Source organism: Rousettus aegyptiacus, unplaced genomic scaffold (assembly GCF_014176215.1).
Source record: "Rousettus aegyptiacus isolate mRouAeg1 unplaced genomic scaffold, mRouAeg1.p scaffold_m13_p_13, whole genome shotgun sequence".
NCBI classification, from domain to species: domain Eukaryota; kingdom Metazoa; phylum Chordata; class Mammalia; order Chiroptera; family Pteropodidae; genus Rousettus; species Rousettus aegyptiacus.
The window spans coordinates 21,788,128-21,803,775 of record NW_023416288.1 but is presented as its reverse complement, the minus strand read 5'-3'; the positions used below and the strand labels follow the sequence as shown (position 1 = coordinate 21,803,775).

At 36.5% G+C, this 15,648-nt stretch overlaps 1 protein-coding gene across 9 annotated transcripts in view; it reads left to right on the top strand.

The window, feature by feature from the left end:
- The window catches only part of ICA1 (islet cell autoantigen 1), a 130,723-nt gene that overhangs the window by 6,517 nt on the left and 108,558 nt on the right, over positions 1-15,648 (top strand). For 5 of the 9 annotated variants that reach the window (XM_016133673.2, XM_016133666.2, XM_016133665.2 and 2 more), the window contains exons 2-3: positions 11,291-11,401; positions 14,196-14,361. In XM_016133673.2, the coding sequence (XP_015989159.2) occupies positions 11,385-11,401; positions 14,196-14,361 (183 nt within the window). In that variant the 5' untranslated portion in view covers positions 11,291-11,384. The remainder of the gene's footprint in view (positions 1-11,290; positions 11,402-14,195; positions 14,362-15,648) is intronic. The other 4 variants (XM_016133669.2, XM_036230378.1, XM_016133670.2 and 1 more) reach the window with 3 other exon arrangements.

The following is a 15,648-nucleotide window of genomic DNA, read 5'->3' as shown; positions in this document are numbered from 1 at the left end:
AATGTGGAGCAGGCAGAGAGAGGGCTAGTGTTGCCTGTGAAGGCCTAGACCGTCCTGGCTGTGACAATAAGAAGGAGACGATGTAGTCAAGAGATCAGTTAAGTTTTAGATGTGCTGTGTTTGAAGTGCCTGTGGGACATTCAGGTGAAGATTACAGTAGGGAGATGGAAATTTAAACAGCTGTCAGGGTACCAGATCCACATTTCCATCTCTGGACTGTAATCTCTGGAGAGGTGTTTAAGGTTGGACGTCATTGGCACACAGCTTTGATTGAAGCCACGGAAGTTTATTGAATCACCTACAGAGAGCAAATTAAGTGTAACAGAAAACAACCAAGGTTGGAACCTTACAGATCACTGATACCTGAGATGCAGGCACAGAGGCAGAGGAGCTAACAAAGAACACTGAAAAAGTATTAAAGTGTAGAGAGTGTTTCCTGAGACATCACGGAAGGGGAAGGAACTTATTCAAAGGTCAAATGAGATGAAACTTGAGCTGGGCTCATAGTGAGACACTGTGTGGTATGGTGGAGAAAGGAACCAGATGGCATGGCTTAGAAGAACTCTGAAGAGAAGGAAGAGGATGGTAACTGGAGGAAGAAAGAGGTTGAAGAATATGAGTTGAGGGCAGAAAAGGAGGTTGATTAATCTGGAAAAGAAGGGATTCGATGGACTAAGGTGGGAAGGGGCAAGGAGGTGAAACTCATCCCTTCAGGAGAGAAAAAAGTGGACAGTACTGGTTACAATCATGGTACTGGAAAGTTCCAAAGAAGTGAGTAGTGGTGCATGAGGAGTGGATGCTATGAGAGAAGGTGCCCAGCATAATGCCGCCAAGGGCCACGATTCCCCATGGTGCATGAGGAGGGAAACTGGTCATCATCACTGGGGAGTTTCCTCTACCTGCTACTCCGTGAAGGCCAGGAGATAGTGTCCTTGTAGCTAATGCTCTGTCCTCAGCATTGCCATAGGCAGCGTGGGCCTCATTGTAAAATAGGTAAACATTGCATCGGTGCCAAACCACTCCCCACTTTCTGCTTCCTGCTTCTCTCTTCGCTGTACTTCTGACCTAGAGCTGTGTGCCTGTGGGCTATTTCCTGCTTATTGGACCTGCCCTGCCAGGTATATGCTCAGTGGCGCTGTCTTTCCTGATCCCCATCCGAATAACCAGTCCTGTGCCTTTTTCACTCCAGGAATTGCTGCCGTTTAACCCCATACGTTTCTTCTGTAAGAAAGTAGAGAAAGCCTGGAAGAGAGATCTTTTATTAGTTCTCAAGTGACACCAACTAGATGACCCGGTATAGGCAAGGTGGCTCTGTCAGTTGGTATATGAAAATACAGCACTTTCTCTTACTCTCTGCTTCCCTTTGCTTCTGACTTTTATTTTAAGGTCCTCTTGTTGTTCCTCCCTCCCCTGCTTGGGCTACCTTCATCCCTTACTCTTAAGACAGCCCAAACTCAAACAGCAAAGTCCTCGAATGCATGCAATTTCCAGAAAAAAGAGCAGTGGTTTGTTTACAGGACCTGTGCACAGCATTGACATTTTATAAACCACTTACTGGTGTCTGTGCATTTCAGTCATTTAATCCTAATGAAAAAGGCGCACTTTGTGCCTTGGGAAATTTTCTTTAGTCCAGGGCCTCAGTTTCCTCCTTTGTGAAAAGAGGAGATTGGGCTAAATGATCTATAAATTCTCTCCTAGCTCCGAGTGATCCTGTGGAGACATAGGGAATTATTTGGTCATCTCTTTAAGATGCTTTACTATGAATTAAACGTTAGAGAAAAAGAACCTTCTAAACATTAGTGCCTCCCTAATTATTCTGACTGCTGACATTATGCTAATGTGTAATTTCATGGAGTTGTGGTTGCTGTAGGCTCACTCATTTTCTTCCATCGTACTTGTAATAATATTAGCCATTTGTTTATTTCTATATATTTGTATATAAATTATATGTAATATATTCCATTTAGAAATATATGTATATATTTTATATTTGTAGGTGTGTGTGTGTGTGTGTGTGTATGAGAAAAAGATCATTCTTATCTTTTCACTTTTGATGGCTTTTTAGTTCATCCACTTCTCTTTCACATGAATCTGATTTGAAATAGTACATTTTGCACATAGATTTGAACCTTTTTAAAGCAACTTAGGAAAATACAGAGTGTAACCATTTTGTAAATGACCATATATTATGTATACATACACACACGTATATAATATTTGTATATATACATATATATTTGAGATTTTATGTTTGTAACATTTCTGACAATAATTATCAGGGATTCTGGGGAGAAAGAACTGTTTAAAGATGTTTGTATCTGTACAGAATACTAGTGACCTAAGTTATGGAATTAATTTTTAGCTCTTTTCTAATTTACTTAATGCCATAGACTGAGGCTGTCCATAAAAATATAATGGCAGCCACATATGTAATTTAAAATGTTCTAATATGCACACTTAAAAAATTAAAAAGAAATAGGTAAAGTTAGGTAATATATTTTATTTAACCTAATGTATTCAAAATATTTCAAAATATAATATAAAAATACATTAATATTATGTAAATAAATATAAAATACAATTAAATATAAAATAGAATGTGTAAATATATATAATATAATATAGTGATATCATTATACAATTTAAATATACCAACAGAAAATACATGTAATTTTTATAACTGAAATATAGATTTACACATGAGATGTTTTACCTTTTTTAGGGGGTACTAAATCTTCAAAATCCAGTGTATGTTTTATATTGAAAGTATATCTGAATTCAGACCAACCATATTTCAAGTGCTCAATAGCTACATGTGGCTGGTGGCTGCTGGTTTGGACAGTACAATCTTGGATGATAAAGTGAATTTATCTCAGATTATTCTTTCATAAAAAAATTTTAAATAGGTGTCATTCTTTAATATAGTGTTTATAAGAGCCGTGCAGATTTTGTAATTGGATAATTGGTTCCCAATTATAAAATGCAGTATTAAAAATGTAATTTAAGGCAAACATTTATTCCTGTGATTTAATAATGTTCTGTGCTGGCAGTTGAAGGATGTAAATTTCTTTACAGAATTTGATTGAGACCTTTTTCTGACTAGGACATTCTTTCATCACCTTTTCTTTTCACACTAGCTTGTAGAGAAAAAGCCGCCATAAGTACTAGAGATGGAAATCCATATGCTAAATTCTAATTTGCATTCGAATATTACATAAACAGACCTAATATAAATCAGAGGTGAATTAAATTTTTCTTTAGCAAAAGGAACATATTTGTTCTTTTTCTGTTTCCAGCCCTCTAATCCATTTTTATATTATTTGCTCTTGTAGTTCTTTGAGGTTTATTGTTTTCACATGCCAGCCTCTTTGTTATTGTTGCCATGATTTTTGTTGTGGCACAAAATTTACCCTGGAACATTCTTTGCAAGCAGGGCTTTAAGTAAGAGAAAGAAGGACAAGACCTAAACCATGCCCCTTGTGAGCAGTTTGACTAGTATGGTTTATTTTGTTTTTCGTTTGCTTTGTGGGGACATAATACCTTTAACTAATATTAATGTTAAGGATGAAAACCTTTTTGAGGCCATCCTGGATTAATTTTTTAGTTTCTTAGAATATGACAGGCTATTTTGATATTTTCCTTTGAGAAACATCTCAGACTAGAAGAGACTGAGGAGAACACCAGGTGCGATTAGTTTCAATCCCAGCATTCCTTCTGGTGAACTTGATCTTTAACCTGATCTTGGACAAGTTTTCTCCATTTTTAGAACCCTAATTTCCTCATCTTTAAAAAAGATACGTTCACTGTCTCTCAACTTTCTATTACATATAAATGCCTCTAAAAGTAATTAAAGTTAGCTTTATAGTTTCTGTGGCTGATGGCATTCTAGATATCAGCTAGCCTACTCTACTGTTTTACAGATATACAAAGTAAGGCCAGGTAGGTAAAGTGATTTGGAGCAGGCAGAAGTTTTTGGCATGGTCGTGGGCTTACCTGCTTTTATTTTATATTGAGCAGAATATTGGGAGACAAATTATTGTCATTTAAAAAATTGACTTTAGAAATGTGATTTTAATAGATTTGGAGAGTCATTAAACTTAATTAATACTTGCTTATAATACCTGAGCTGTTTAAATGATCATTTAAAAATATCCTAAGACCCCAATTCATTAACAGAAAATTCATATTTTAACAGTTACTTACATGTGTAGGGTATAAATAAAAACTCATTCATCTTTTAGTTGCCTTGAATAAGGTTAGAATTCTGTTTTCCTCTTGTAAGATTTGCTGACTCGCAAAATTAAAACATGACTCACAAAATTAAAGCGTGCTCATGTTCCACTTTTACTTGTTAATTGGTGAAATGTCAAAAATCATTTGCAGGAGACATAAAACTCAATTAGAAAGAAACCATTTAGTTATATGGAATGCTCAAGTAATCTAACCTTAACAAAATCTCAAAGGGAAAGCTGCGTGATATCTTAGAGAGAATAAAAACACCCATAAAAGCTAGTCAAATTACATTAATTGTTCTAGTCAGAGGAAAAGCAATGAACAAAATCTTCCCTTGGATGTTTAGCTTTTGAAAGTACAAAAGATAATTCAACTTCCCACCCTCTGTAAGTATCTCTTTTTCAACTGCGTGAACGTGAACTGATGAATCAAGATTTTTAAAATAATAATAAATATAGTTAATTATTCTTGGAGGATTGTTTCAGTTTTTCCCTTGTTTTTACAGAAACTGTTTAAATATTTATATATAAAACACGCTTCATGTAATTGTAAAAATCATTATTGATATAAGTGGAAGTGACTAGAGATAAACCTCTGAGAAAAAAAGATGAATAATACTTGGAGCAAAAGAAATGTACAAACATTATTTTTCAGCTTTGTACCTGGAACCTCTGACAAATTTGTGTTTCTTCCTTTGATTAGGCAAGCCAGTGGGAGACTGCATAGTAACCCCGGCTCTGAAGCTATGTGGCTTTGTTCTCCCAGGCCTATTACTGACCTCTCTTGATCACCAGTACCTATTTGAAAAGAAAGGGGCTTCATTTAATTGTCTCAACTTCCTCTCAGCTCTAAATTATATGACTTACTTTAGTCCTGAGATTGCACCAGAGAAATCAACCCAAAGGCAAAACAAAATATTGAAAACTGTTAATATTTCTAGATGAAATTAATATCTGAAATAATGAGAATATGGAATAAGCAGAAAATTGTTATAAATTAGTATTGTGCAATTGGAAGCTAAATTTAAGAGACATGCCACAAGCTTCCAACATTTGTTGTGGATGGTCAAAGATGAAGTCTAGACAGGGCATAGAAGGTATTCACTAAATGTGAAATAAATAGCATTGAGTGCCTACCCTTAGTGCCTACAGAACATAGCTAAATGCTAAAAGCGACAAAAGGTGGCCTCAGAGATTGCCCCCGGTGTCTCTGTAATCACATCATCTTTCTTTAAATTAGAGGAATGCACAACTGCTATGATTGGTTACATGCACACACCATGGAGTTCTACTATGGAGGAATTGCTTCATTGCTTTCCATCTGCTTGGAATAACACCACCATCACCACCCCAACACACATACATACTCTTAACCTTCACATGACCAGCCACTAATTCATAGACACTCTGCCCAAAGGCCCTGTGGGAAGTCAGCTCTGTTCCCTCTCCATTCTGTTCCTCTAGCCCTGGGCACCTTCCCCTCTTATGGCACTCATTCCATATCACAAGCAACATCTGGCATTTCTTGACTTTGGATTCTTCTATTATACACAAATATCTCCCAAAGTCTGTGGCACATAGTGATATGTAATTTTACCAAGGCTTAATTTTAAAGAATTATTCTGTATTTCATCAACTTAAGAAACCATTGCTCATGAGATCTTTTACATTTTATGTTCCATGAAGAAAGAAAAATGACTTCCAGATAGTTGACAAGGTATAAATCCAAGACACATCCTAGCTTCAGAAATGTTGGAATGTGAAAAGATTTGCACTGTGTTCAGTGACATGCAGTGCCATAAAGCTGGTGTTTGAGAATGAATGATTTTACTATGGGATGATTCAAACTTAACACTTTTCACTGACATCGCTGCAAGACACTGTTCTGTTCTCTTGGAAAGTGTGCTTTGTATGGAGGGGAAAATGACCCACTTCCCAAAGAAAGAGAAATGTTGGTGTGCACAACAGAATTGAAGGGTTCTAAGATAGTGACAATTTTTAGTTAGAAAATAGAAATTTTTAATATATTAAAGAGGAAATGACAAATTTGGCAGTGGGTCAGATCTGCAATTCAAGAGAATCTACCATATGTTCAGTACATATACAGGAAAAATGGATTCTGGACCCAGTTTCAGCTAGTGCTCCAACTAATGGAAAAACTGCTCATGGATAGAAGAGAAAAATCGACTGCTTAATTTAGATAGGTTAAAAAAAAAGTTGAATAGGTAATTAATGTGAGACATGAAACCGCACCAAAAACAGGACACACTTGGGAAATGTGATTCTAGTGGAAGCTTATTGAAATATTTTTGTGAGTTGAGTGTATTGATATGATGAAATAGAACTGCTGATTTTACCTTTACTCTGATTAAGGGTTGGCTTAAGAATTTTGGATTCCTTGCAGAATCCAAATTAATTGGCGGTGCCATCAGCTAACTCCATAAGCTTCTAGAATAGGGTTCTGGGCCAAAACAAATGTTCAGTGGTGTTACAGGCAGCATATATGGAATGAAAGTGCTTCCCCATGTTCGATCTCTAAGGAAGAGCATCCAGATTTAGGGTTTAAAGCCGCTGAGGACAGACTGACTTCCCTTCTTTGTAGCAATGCATCAAACTTTGTTTAAACCAGGCTGGCTTTTAGCATTCTGTGAACCTTGCAATATTGGCAAAAAATTTTGTGGGGGTATTTAGAAAAAACTTTTGCTTATGTATTGGCCATCCGACGTGTTCAAAATAGCTTTTCAAAATATAGGAAATATAAACAAGCGGAACAATTGCAGCCCGTGCACAAAATTGCAGAGTCAACACAGCAAGCATGTAAGAAAAGCAGAGAGGGAAAACGAGGATAATTATTGCACAGAACCCCAGTAGAAAATATGAACAAAGTATCCCTCCTCCCTGTTCTCTCCACTGGGCACGATGGTCTCTCAGCCACATGTACCTGAGAACAACTATGGTTTTAATGCCGAGCCTTGGAGCAGGAAGTGAAGGTGTCACAGCGCCATCAAGGTAAAGCCTGGGAAAGTCTAAGAGGATTAGGTTGGCAGTCTTAGTGTCACTTAAGCAAAAGGTCCTGACTGCAGCAGCAGTCTCACCTCCAAGCAGGGAGACACCTTCCCCTTTATTTCTTGTCTTAGGCGCAGAGCCTGCTCCTCCCTAACTCACACTTGACCCACTCTCAAGGTTATTCTCAGAAGTAAGAATTCGATTTTCATTGATCCGTTAACTTGTGGACCTCTGCATCTTGAGTGGGTCTTAATTATTACTGGCTCAGCTGCTTTGTCTTCCTTGAGGAGACAGAGTTTCTTGAAACAGAAACATTCACGTGGTCAAGTCACACTAAATTTAATAATATTGGTGCTTTTGTCTTTTTCTTATCGTGGCACTCACAGTTCGTCAGCTGCTTGATACTTGTTCTTCTTTGCTTGTCTCCCAAGGGAAGGTGGCCACAAGCAGAACTTTAGAAAGTGTTCTCTGTGCCTAAAAAGCTTAAGACGTGATACCATTTATTTGGTGCTTCTTTCATAAGTGCCTTGAAGCAGAAGGGGAGAAATAGTTTCCACTGCAGAATTATGAATGAAGTATTAGCTAATCACAGGCTTTATTGTTTTTTACAGGGGAAATGATATTTTTTACAGCAGGGTTTACGAATTTGGGGATTCATGAAGTATTTTTTATATACGTCCCTTAGAAATGTAAAGTCTCCTGGGTCTGAAAATTATGTTTATATGTTTGTCTTTCCTGTGCAACCTGCACTATTCAGTACTGTAGCCGCCAACCAACTGCATGTGGCCGTCGAGCGAGCACCCAGTGTGGCTAGTCTCAGAGGATATGTCCTGCAGGTGTGAAATGCACACCTGATTCCAGACTTGGTACAAAAACACAAGTGCAAAATATGTCATTAGCAAGTTTTTTGATTACATGTTGAAATAATATTTAGATATATTGAGTTAAAATATATATTAAAATTTATTATTTTTTAAACTTTTTTAAAACATGACTATTAGATCATTTAAAATTACATAATAGCTCATAGCATATTTCTGTTGGGCAGAGCTGATCTAGACTATGAGTTCCTTGAGGCCAGGTACAGTGCCCGGTACATATTAATTAGATACTCAAGGCATGTTTGATAAACCGAACTGTATAATCGAAAGGAATGAGTGGATGAGAACTATAACAATTTTTTAAAGTGTTGATTTTGAGCCTGTGGGTTTAGGAAATGATAGAGCAAGACGAGATGGATTTTGTCGGGAAATCTTAAAATGTTTATTAATTGTCCATGGCGTATGGGGCTAGAATATACAGTAAGGAAACAAAAGCCCTGGCTGTAGCTGCCTTCTCACGAGACATTCACATATGCCCTATAGAGTTGATCTGATTAATCCCTTTACTCAAGTGCCATATAAAAAATTTAGCAGTTTATTCAAGAAAGATCCATTTCTAGAAAGAATTTTAGCTGAGTGCCATTTAGCTTTGGTGTTCAGACTGTAAAGTGCTTAAGAATCACTGGCAAAGCCTGTCACAAATACAGATTCCCAGACACATTCTCAGAATGTGTAGGTAAGGGGGGTGGGGTCCCGGAATCTGCTCATTAACACCCCAGAAGATTGCAATGCAGATGGTCTGTAAACAATGCCCTGGGGAGCACTGCCATATGCCATTGTGATCTGGGAGTATCCTGGAAGTTCAGGTAGTAGGAACAGTTTGCTCAGTGATTTTATTATCTATTACACTACAAAGAACTTAAATTTTTAAATATTTTAATAAGAAGAAATTAATTTTTAAAAATGTAGCAAATGAAATAACAGTGAAAAGGCAACTTACTGAAGGGGAGAAAAATATTCACAAACCATGTATCAGATAAAAAGTTAATATCCAGAATATCTAGAACTCCTACAATGTAATACAAAATAAAAATAACCAATTAAAAAATAAGCAAAGGACTTGAATAGATATTTATCCAAAGAAGACATACTAATGTAATGGCTAAAAAGCATGAGAAGATGCTCAACTTCACTAATCAGAGAAATACAAATCAAAACCATAATGAGATATCACCTTGTACCCATTAGAATGACTGTTAACAAAACAAACAAACAGAAACTAACAAGTGTTGATAGAATGTGCAGAAATTGGAACCCTTGAAGCACTGTTTGTGGGCTTGTAAAATGGTACAGTCACTGTGGAAAAAGTCTTGAGGTTACTCAAAAGATCAAAAGTAGAACTACCATGTGATCTAGCAATCCCAATTCTGGTATACATCCAAAAAATTAAGAAGAGAATCTCAATGAGATATTTGCACACCCATGTTGATTGCAGCAGTATTTACAACAGCCAAGATATGGAAGCAACCTATATATCCTTTAATGGATGGATGAATGGATAAAGCAAATGTGCTATATATATATACAATGGACTATTATTCAGCCTTAGAAAAGAAGGAAAACTGTCCTATGTTGCAACGTGGAGGCAATAAGGACATTGTGCTAAGTGAAATAAGCCAATCACAAAAAGACAAATATTGCATGATTCCACTTTATATAATGTATCTAAGATAGTCAAACTCATAGAAATGGAAGGCAGGATGGTGGTTGCCAGGGGCTGGGGGAGGAGGAAACAGAATTGTTGATTGGGTACAAATTTCAGTCATGCAAGATGAAAAAGTTCTGGAGAGCCGTTACAGCAATGTGCATATACTGTACTGTACACTCAAAAAATAATAGAAGAAATTTATATTATTTTTTAACTGCAATAAAACATTAATCAGAAAGTACTATCCTAATAGTTCCTAATAAAATTGAATTCAAGGAAAGTGTATAATAATTCCATTTCCTTGAACAATACCTTTTCATGAGAAATTTTGTTGGAAGCTTTGAGCTAAGTAAACTGTGTGTTTGCTGTGAAGCTCTGTGGGTGGTTCATGGCCTCTCCACAGTTTACTGAGTAGGGGGCAAGGCTTACTCATCAAGACTGTCATTCCCAAAGCAACTTGTCTGAGGGCCTGGATGCCCTCCAGGGGAAAGAGAGATGCTCAAGATGGGGTGTTGTCATTCCAGTGACATCCAGACACTCAGAAAGTGTCCTCCTTCCCCTCACCTGAAGCCTTGAATTTCAACATTTTTTAAAATCCTGGGAATCTCTAATAATTTCAGGGGTTCTAGTTGCCAGGACCCTTTCTGAGCAGAGGGAGAATGATTGCATTGATTTTGTTGGAATAGCCAGAGCATTTATACACTAAGTAAGCATTTGCTCTGGTAGCCGGCAGTCTTTGGCCAGAGGCCATTTCTTTAGGTAGATCGTTCACCATTCTTTCCAGTAAATAGTAGGTAAGTGTGGCTGGGTTAGTTGGCTAGCTTCCAAGAGTGAGGCAAATGGAGTGAGGAGCAAAGGCATCAAGTGACTCCCATATTTACTAAGAAGATGAAAATACAATGTCAGTCTGGTAAAAACAGAAAAATCACATTTTCCTCCTTTTTATCCTTCTCAGTATCTTGTTCTAGTTCATTGAAAATTTTCCTTTGTTTGTTTTTCTTTCTTTTATTTTTTACAATGGGCTGGTTCAGTTTTTAGAAATACTGAATATGGACTATTTCAAATCTGTAAAGAGATACACAAATGCAGTATCTCTCCACTTAGATTAGCAAAGAAAATACTACGGGTACAGTTGAAGACCCTGTGTACCCCCACACTGCAGTGGTAACTGCTATCTGGGATCTAGTGTTCATCATTCCTAAGCAATTCGTTGTGCCTTCACTATATAACATTTCTATACTTCAATAGTATATAGTATTGCTTTGCATCTTGTGGTCTCATATTTTATGTAGTCTTCTGACACTTTTTTTTTTTTTCATTCAACTTGCTTGTTCACTTCTTAAACTTCATTTGAGATATTTCTTCCAGTGCTACTTAGCTGAACTATTCTGACACCAGTGTACAGTGTTATTATATAATAGTGTTTGGCCTCTAAAATGGCTAGATCAAAATTTATGTGTGTCAAAAAAACCATGCAATTGTAATATAGTGTGTAACTGTTAAACATATTTGTTTTATTTCAGGTTATAATATAACTTATCCTCTCATGCTTTTTCCCTGCCCCTTCTTCCCAAATCATCAACAGTAGAAAAAGAAGAAGAAGAAGAAGAAGAAAACATGTCAGGACACAAATGGTAAGTAATTTGTTGTCTTTTCTGAATTGGGAGAGGCTAATGAAAGAGAAAAGCACATAGTATATGCTCGATAAATGTTTACTGAATAGAAAAATCAAGAGTTTCATTAGCAATAAATAACCCCTTAGTCCCTAGTCAATGTTGAGTGTAGTCAAGTTCAGTATTCCCATTAAATGTAATATGAAAATGAAGTAACCAAGATATTATATAAGTTCTTATGTAATGAGTAGTCTCTAAGAAATTTATTTACATACAACTTTGCTCTTGAGAATCTAATATGGGCTTTTCTTACCACCACTTCTTCAAATGTAATGAGTTGACTTTTTTTTTTTTATCACTATCTTATTTACAACATCTAATATTAGAGTTATAACGATATTTTATGGAGTGAAGTTGTAAAATAATGAACAGAAACTCAGACTCATTAATTTATAGTCATGACTTCAACCTTCATGTTGGGATTAAATGATGATAACGAAAACAGATGTGGTAATCATATAGCATTGCTAGTACTGACATTTATGTGCCTGTTAATACATCTAAGCAGCACGGTTAATGTTTTATAAATCCCGAATCTTTTTCAAGCAGTGTTTCTGAACCATTTTGAACCCAACAGGCAAGTAGGTCTTTGTCATGTTCTACCTTCTTTAATTTGTATCATCAAAAAATGTGGCGTGTATTTTCAAATGCACAATTAATTATAACAAAGGGTGTACTTTTTAATCTCTCCTCTCTTGGTAGAGAAGCAATCAGGTCCAAGTTCTCTGTAATATCAAATGTCAAACTTCGAAAGAATTTTTGCATCTCTTAAAATGTAATGAGTTTTAAAAGGTAATTAATAAAAAGCTAAGGGATTTAGTTTCCCTGAATTTCCCCATATGACGTTTTTCTAACTAAGAATTGTCAGACAATTTTTTAAATTGTTCTATCTTACCTCATTAAGACAAGGGGGTGGTTCCATCCCGTGACCTGGGTAATGGCTGTCATACTATGGCAGCAGGCTCAGGGAAGTAGTCACTTGTATAAGGGAGACTGGAAAGCCCCAAGAAGTGGGCCTCTCCCCAAAGTCTTCTACCACTTACTCTGCCATTTCATTGTTAGCTGCCAAAATGTGAGAGCTATAGAGATCATTGAAATGAGCACTGGACTGAGGTTTAGAGGCCTGGATTATAATCCTGTGTGACTTTAGACAAGATTCTTAACCTTTTAAAACCTAAGGTTCCTCATTTGTTAAATGATGGGGTGATCACTAGATCTCTAAAGTCCCTTTTGCTTTTTCAAAATGGATTTTTTTTTCTGTTAATCCATGACTTTTGACCAAAAAAAAAAAAAAAAGACACAAATATAAAGGAGTCCACCCAATTCCCCATTCTTGAAAATTCCATTCTCCTGAAATAACCAAGGGCTATATACTTTTAATACACATACTGTACAGATAAATGATCTTTTACATCAAGGTTTTATGCTTTTTCTTTTCTCTGCTGTAAACTTAGAATAAAACTTTTAAGTAATCCAGAAACCGTGAAAGTACCCCAAATCCTACTTCTCTCTCTAAAGATAACCATTGCAAAGCAAGTCATCTGAAACGCCTTATGACTTTTTAAGAATAAATCTGTAAATTGGAAATTGTAACTGTTTTCTGGAAGGAGAGCATAAGTCATCAAGTTTTGAATGTAGGTATTTTTATATAGTAGTGTAAAGCAACTCATGTTCTAGGACACAGGTCTGCCAGACTTTGAGTGGCACAAGGGTGGGGTGAGAGATGATGTACATGTCTGCGTAGGAGACAGTGAGGTCCTGTGTGGGCCTTTGGAGCCGAACTCTAGACAGGGGGATGGTGTAGACAACATGGAGGGATGGAACACCAACAGCCAACTTCCCGTCAATATATGAGGTACTCTGGTCCTTTTTACAGAATTCCATTTCATTCTCAATTTTTCTCCTAATTGCTTCTTACCAGTTTTTTTTTTTTTTTTGATTTGATCTTTACTATGCTCTTCCTGAAGAATGGCTTTCTATCTGTGTTTTAAGCATTTATATTTAAGAATTAAACATTTTAATATCAGAAATCTGTAATGGAACTTTTAAAAATGTTTTTTTTGTTTGGTTTTTTTTTTTAGTTTTATCTGATTGTGGTAAGACTACTTAACATGAGGTCTACCCTCTTAACAAATTTTTAAGTGTGCGATACAGTATCGTTGACAGCAGGCGCAGTGCTATACAGCAGCTTTCTAGAATTTATTCATCTGGCATAACTGAAACTTTATGACCATTGATTAGTAATTTCCCACTTCCCTCTCCCCACCTCCAGCCCCTGGTGGCCACCATTCTCCTTTGATTCTGTGAGTTTGACTATTTTAGGTGTCTCTGTGACAGATTTTAAGCATTCTATTTTTTAGCCCCTTATCTCTACTTTTCTGCCGTCACTTCACTGTTGGCTGTAATGCTGGAATGGAGGGGACATTGGTGTCTGGCTTTATCTCTGACTCTCTGGCATGATGAACCAATCACCCTGTCTGGTTCAGTCTTACTTTCTTCGCTTCTAAAAGGGATGTGTACCCCATTGATATCTAAACTCTCTTCAAGATTTAGTTTCTCGATTTCCTGCAAAAGTTCTTGTTTTCTTTCCTCACTAACTTACCAAATTTTTGGAGTTTGATCTAATCACCATAAAATAATTTATATGTTTATTGTTTTAAATGTATAATATAATGCTTAGATACATTTTTTTTCACATTGCAATATCTTAATCATTATAAAAGTCACGAATACTATAACTCTAAATGTTTTTTAGCAGTTATCCCTGGGACTTACAGGATCGATATGCTCAGGATAAGTCAGTTGTAAATAAGATGCAGCAGAAGTATTGGGAAACAAAGCAGGCCTTTATTAAAGCCACGGGGAAGAAGGAAGATGAACACGTTGTGGCCTCCGATGCAGACCTGGATGCCAAACTGGAGGTGAGTTCTTTATCACTCTCAGTCCCAGCACAGCCACCTTGCTAGGGTCACAGTCCTAGAGTGCACTCACCTGGGTAAGCGTAGGTATGCTTTATGTATGAAAACATATTGCAAACAACTAATTTGTGAGGAAAATCTAGGATCAGATAAATTTCATCTCAGCCGGTTTTCAAAAGACCTACAAATTCTCATGTAACCACCTATATGCCTCGGTTAGTTTGCGTTTCAAGCATTTAACTGGAATGCATGGCATGTAATAAGTTCTCAGTAAATATTTGTTGAAAAACATTAATGCAATTAAAGAACTACTACTAGTGATATCAACACTAGGGTCGGGCAACTTAAAAAGAGGGAAAAGGATGACAGGAAAAGATCCTGGAAAATAGAGTCTAGTAAGCTTGGTGTTGAACCCTGGAAAATCTAGAATGAATAAACTAAGTAGATATTTCATTAGATTAGTTAATAGTACAGCGAGCTGATTTCATATCTGGTCGATCCTGAATACTAATATAACTGGTAGAATGCCCACTAATTCCCCATGTTGCTGGATATTCTCCAAGAGTTTAGATTAAAAATTTTAAAGTGTACTTATTACTTCTGTGAATGACGGAGCACTGAGAGGAATAATATGTTACATGACCTGATAAAAATTCAAAATGATCTCCACATTAAATATATAAGGTAAAATTAATGAGCTAAACATTTAATGGGGCTAAAACAAAAAGCTAAAGATTTCATAAAGCTTTCTAAGAAGGATGGCCAGGATGATAAAATAGCTATACTGGAACAGAGGTTTAAGGGGAGATAAGTTCACTGTCAATTGTATAGGAAGGTTTATCGTGTGGAAGAAGGATAATTCATTCTATGCATCTGAGGGTAGAACCAGACCCAGGACCAACATTCAGAGTACTCATCTCTTATGGAATTATCTTAAGTGTTTGTCTGTGCTCCCTCTACTAGGAGGTCAAATTTTGTGTCAGTTTATTCACCTTTGTGCCCTCAGCCAGTCACACAGTACACGTTCAGGAAGTATTACTGAATAATAGTTTCCACCCCTAACCCCTGTCATTGGAATTTTTCAAATACAAGTTGGGTTTGATAGGGATGGTCCAATGGAGATTGCTGCCATGGAGAAGGGTAGAACCAGGAGGTATCTATTCTGATTTAGTATTCTAAATATAGTTGAAATGATTATAAGTCGCATATACTTTTTACATCTTCCAGTTTTACTTTTTCTTAACACACTAGTAAATACAAGCATTATCCAAAAAGGACTTCACTATATCA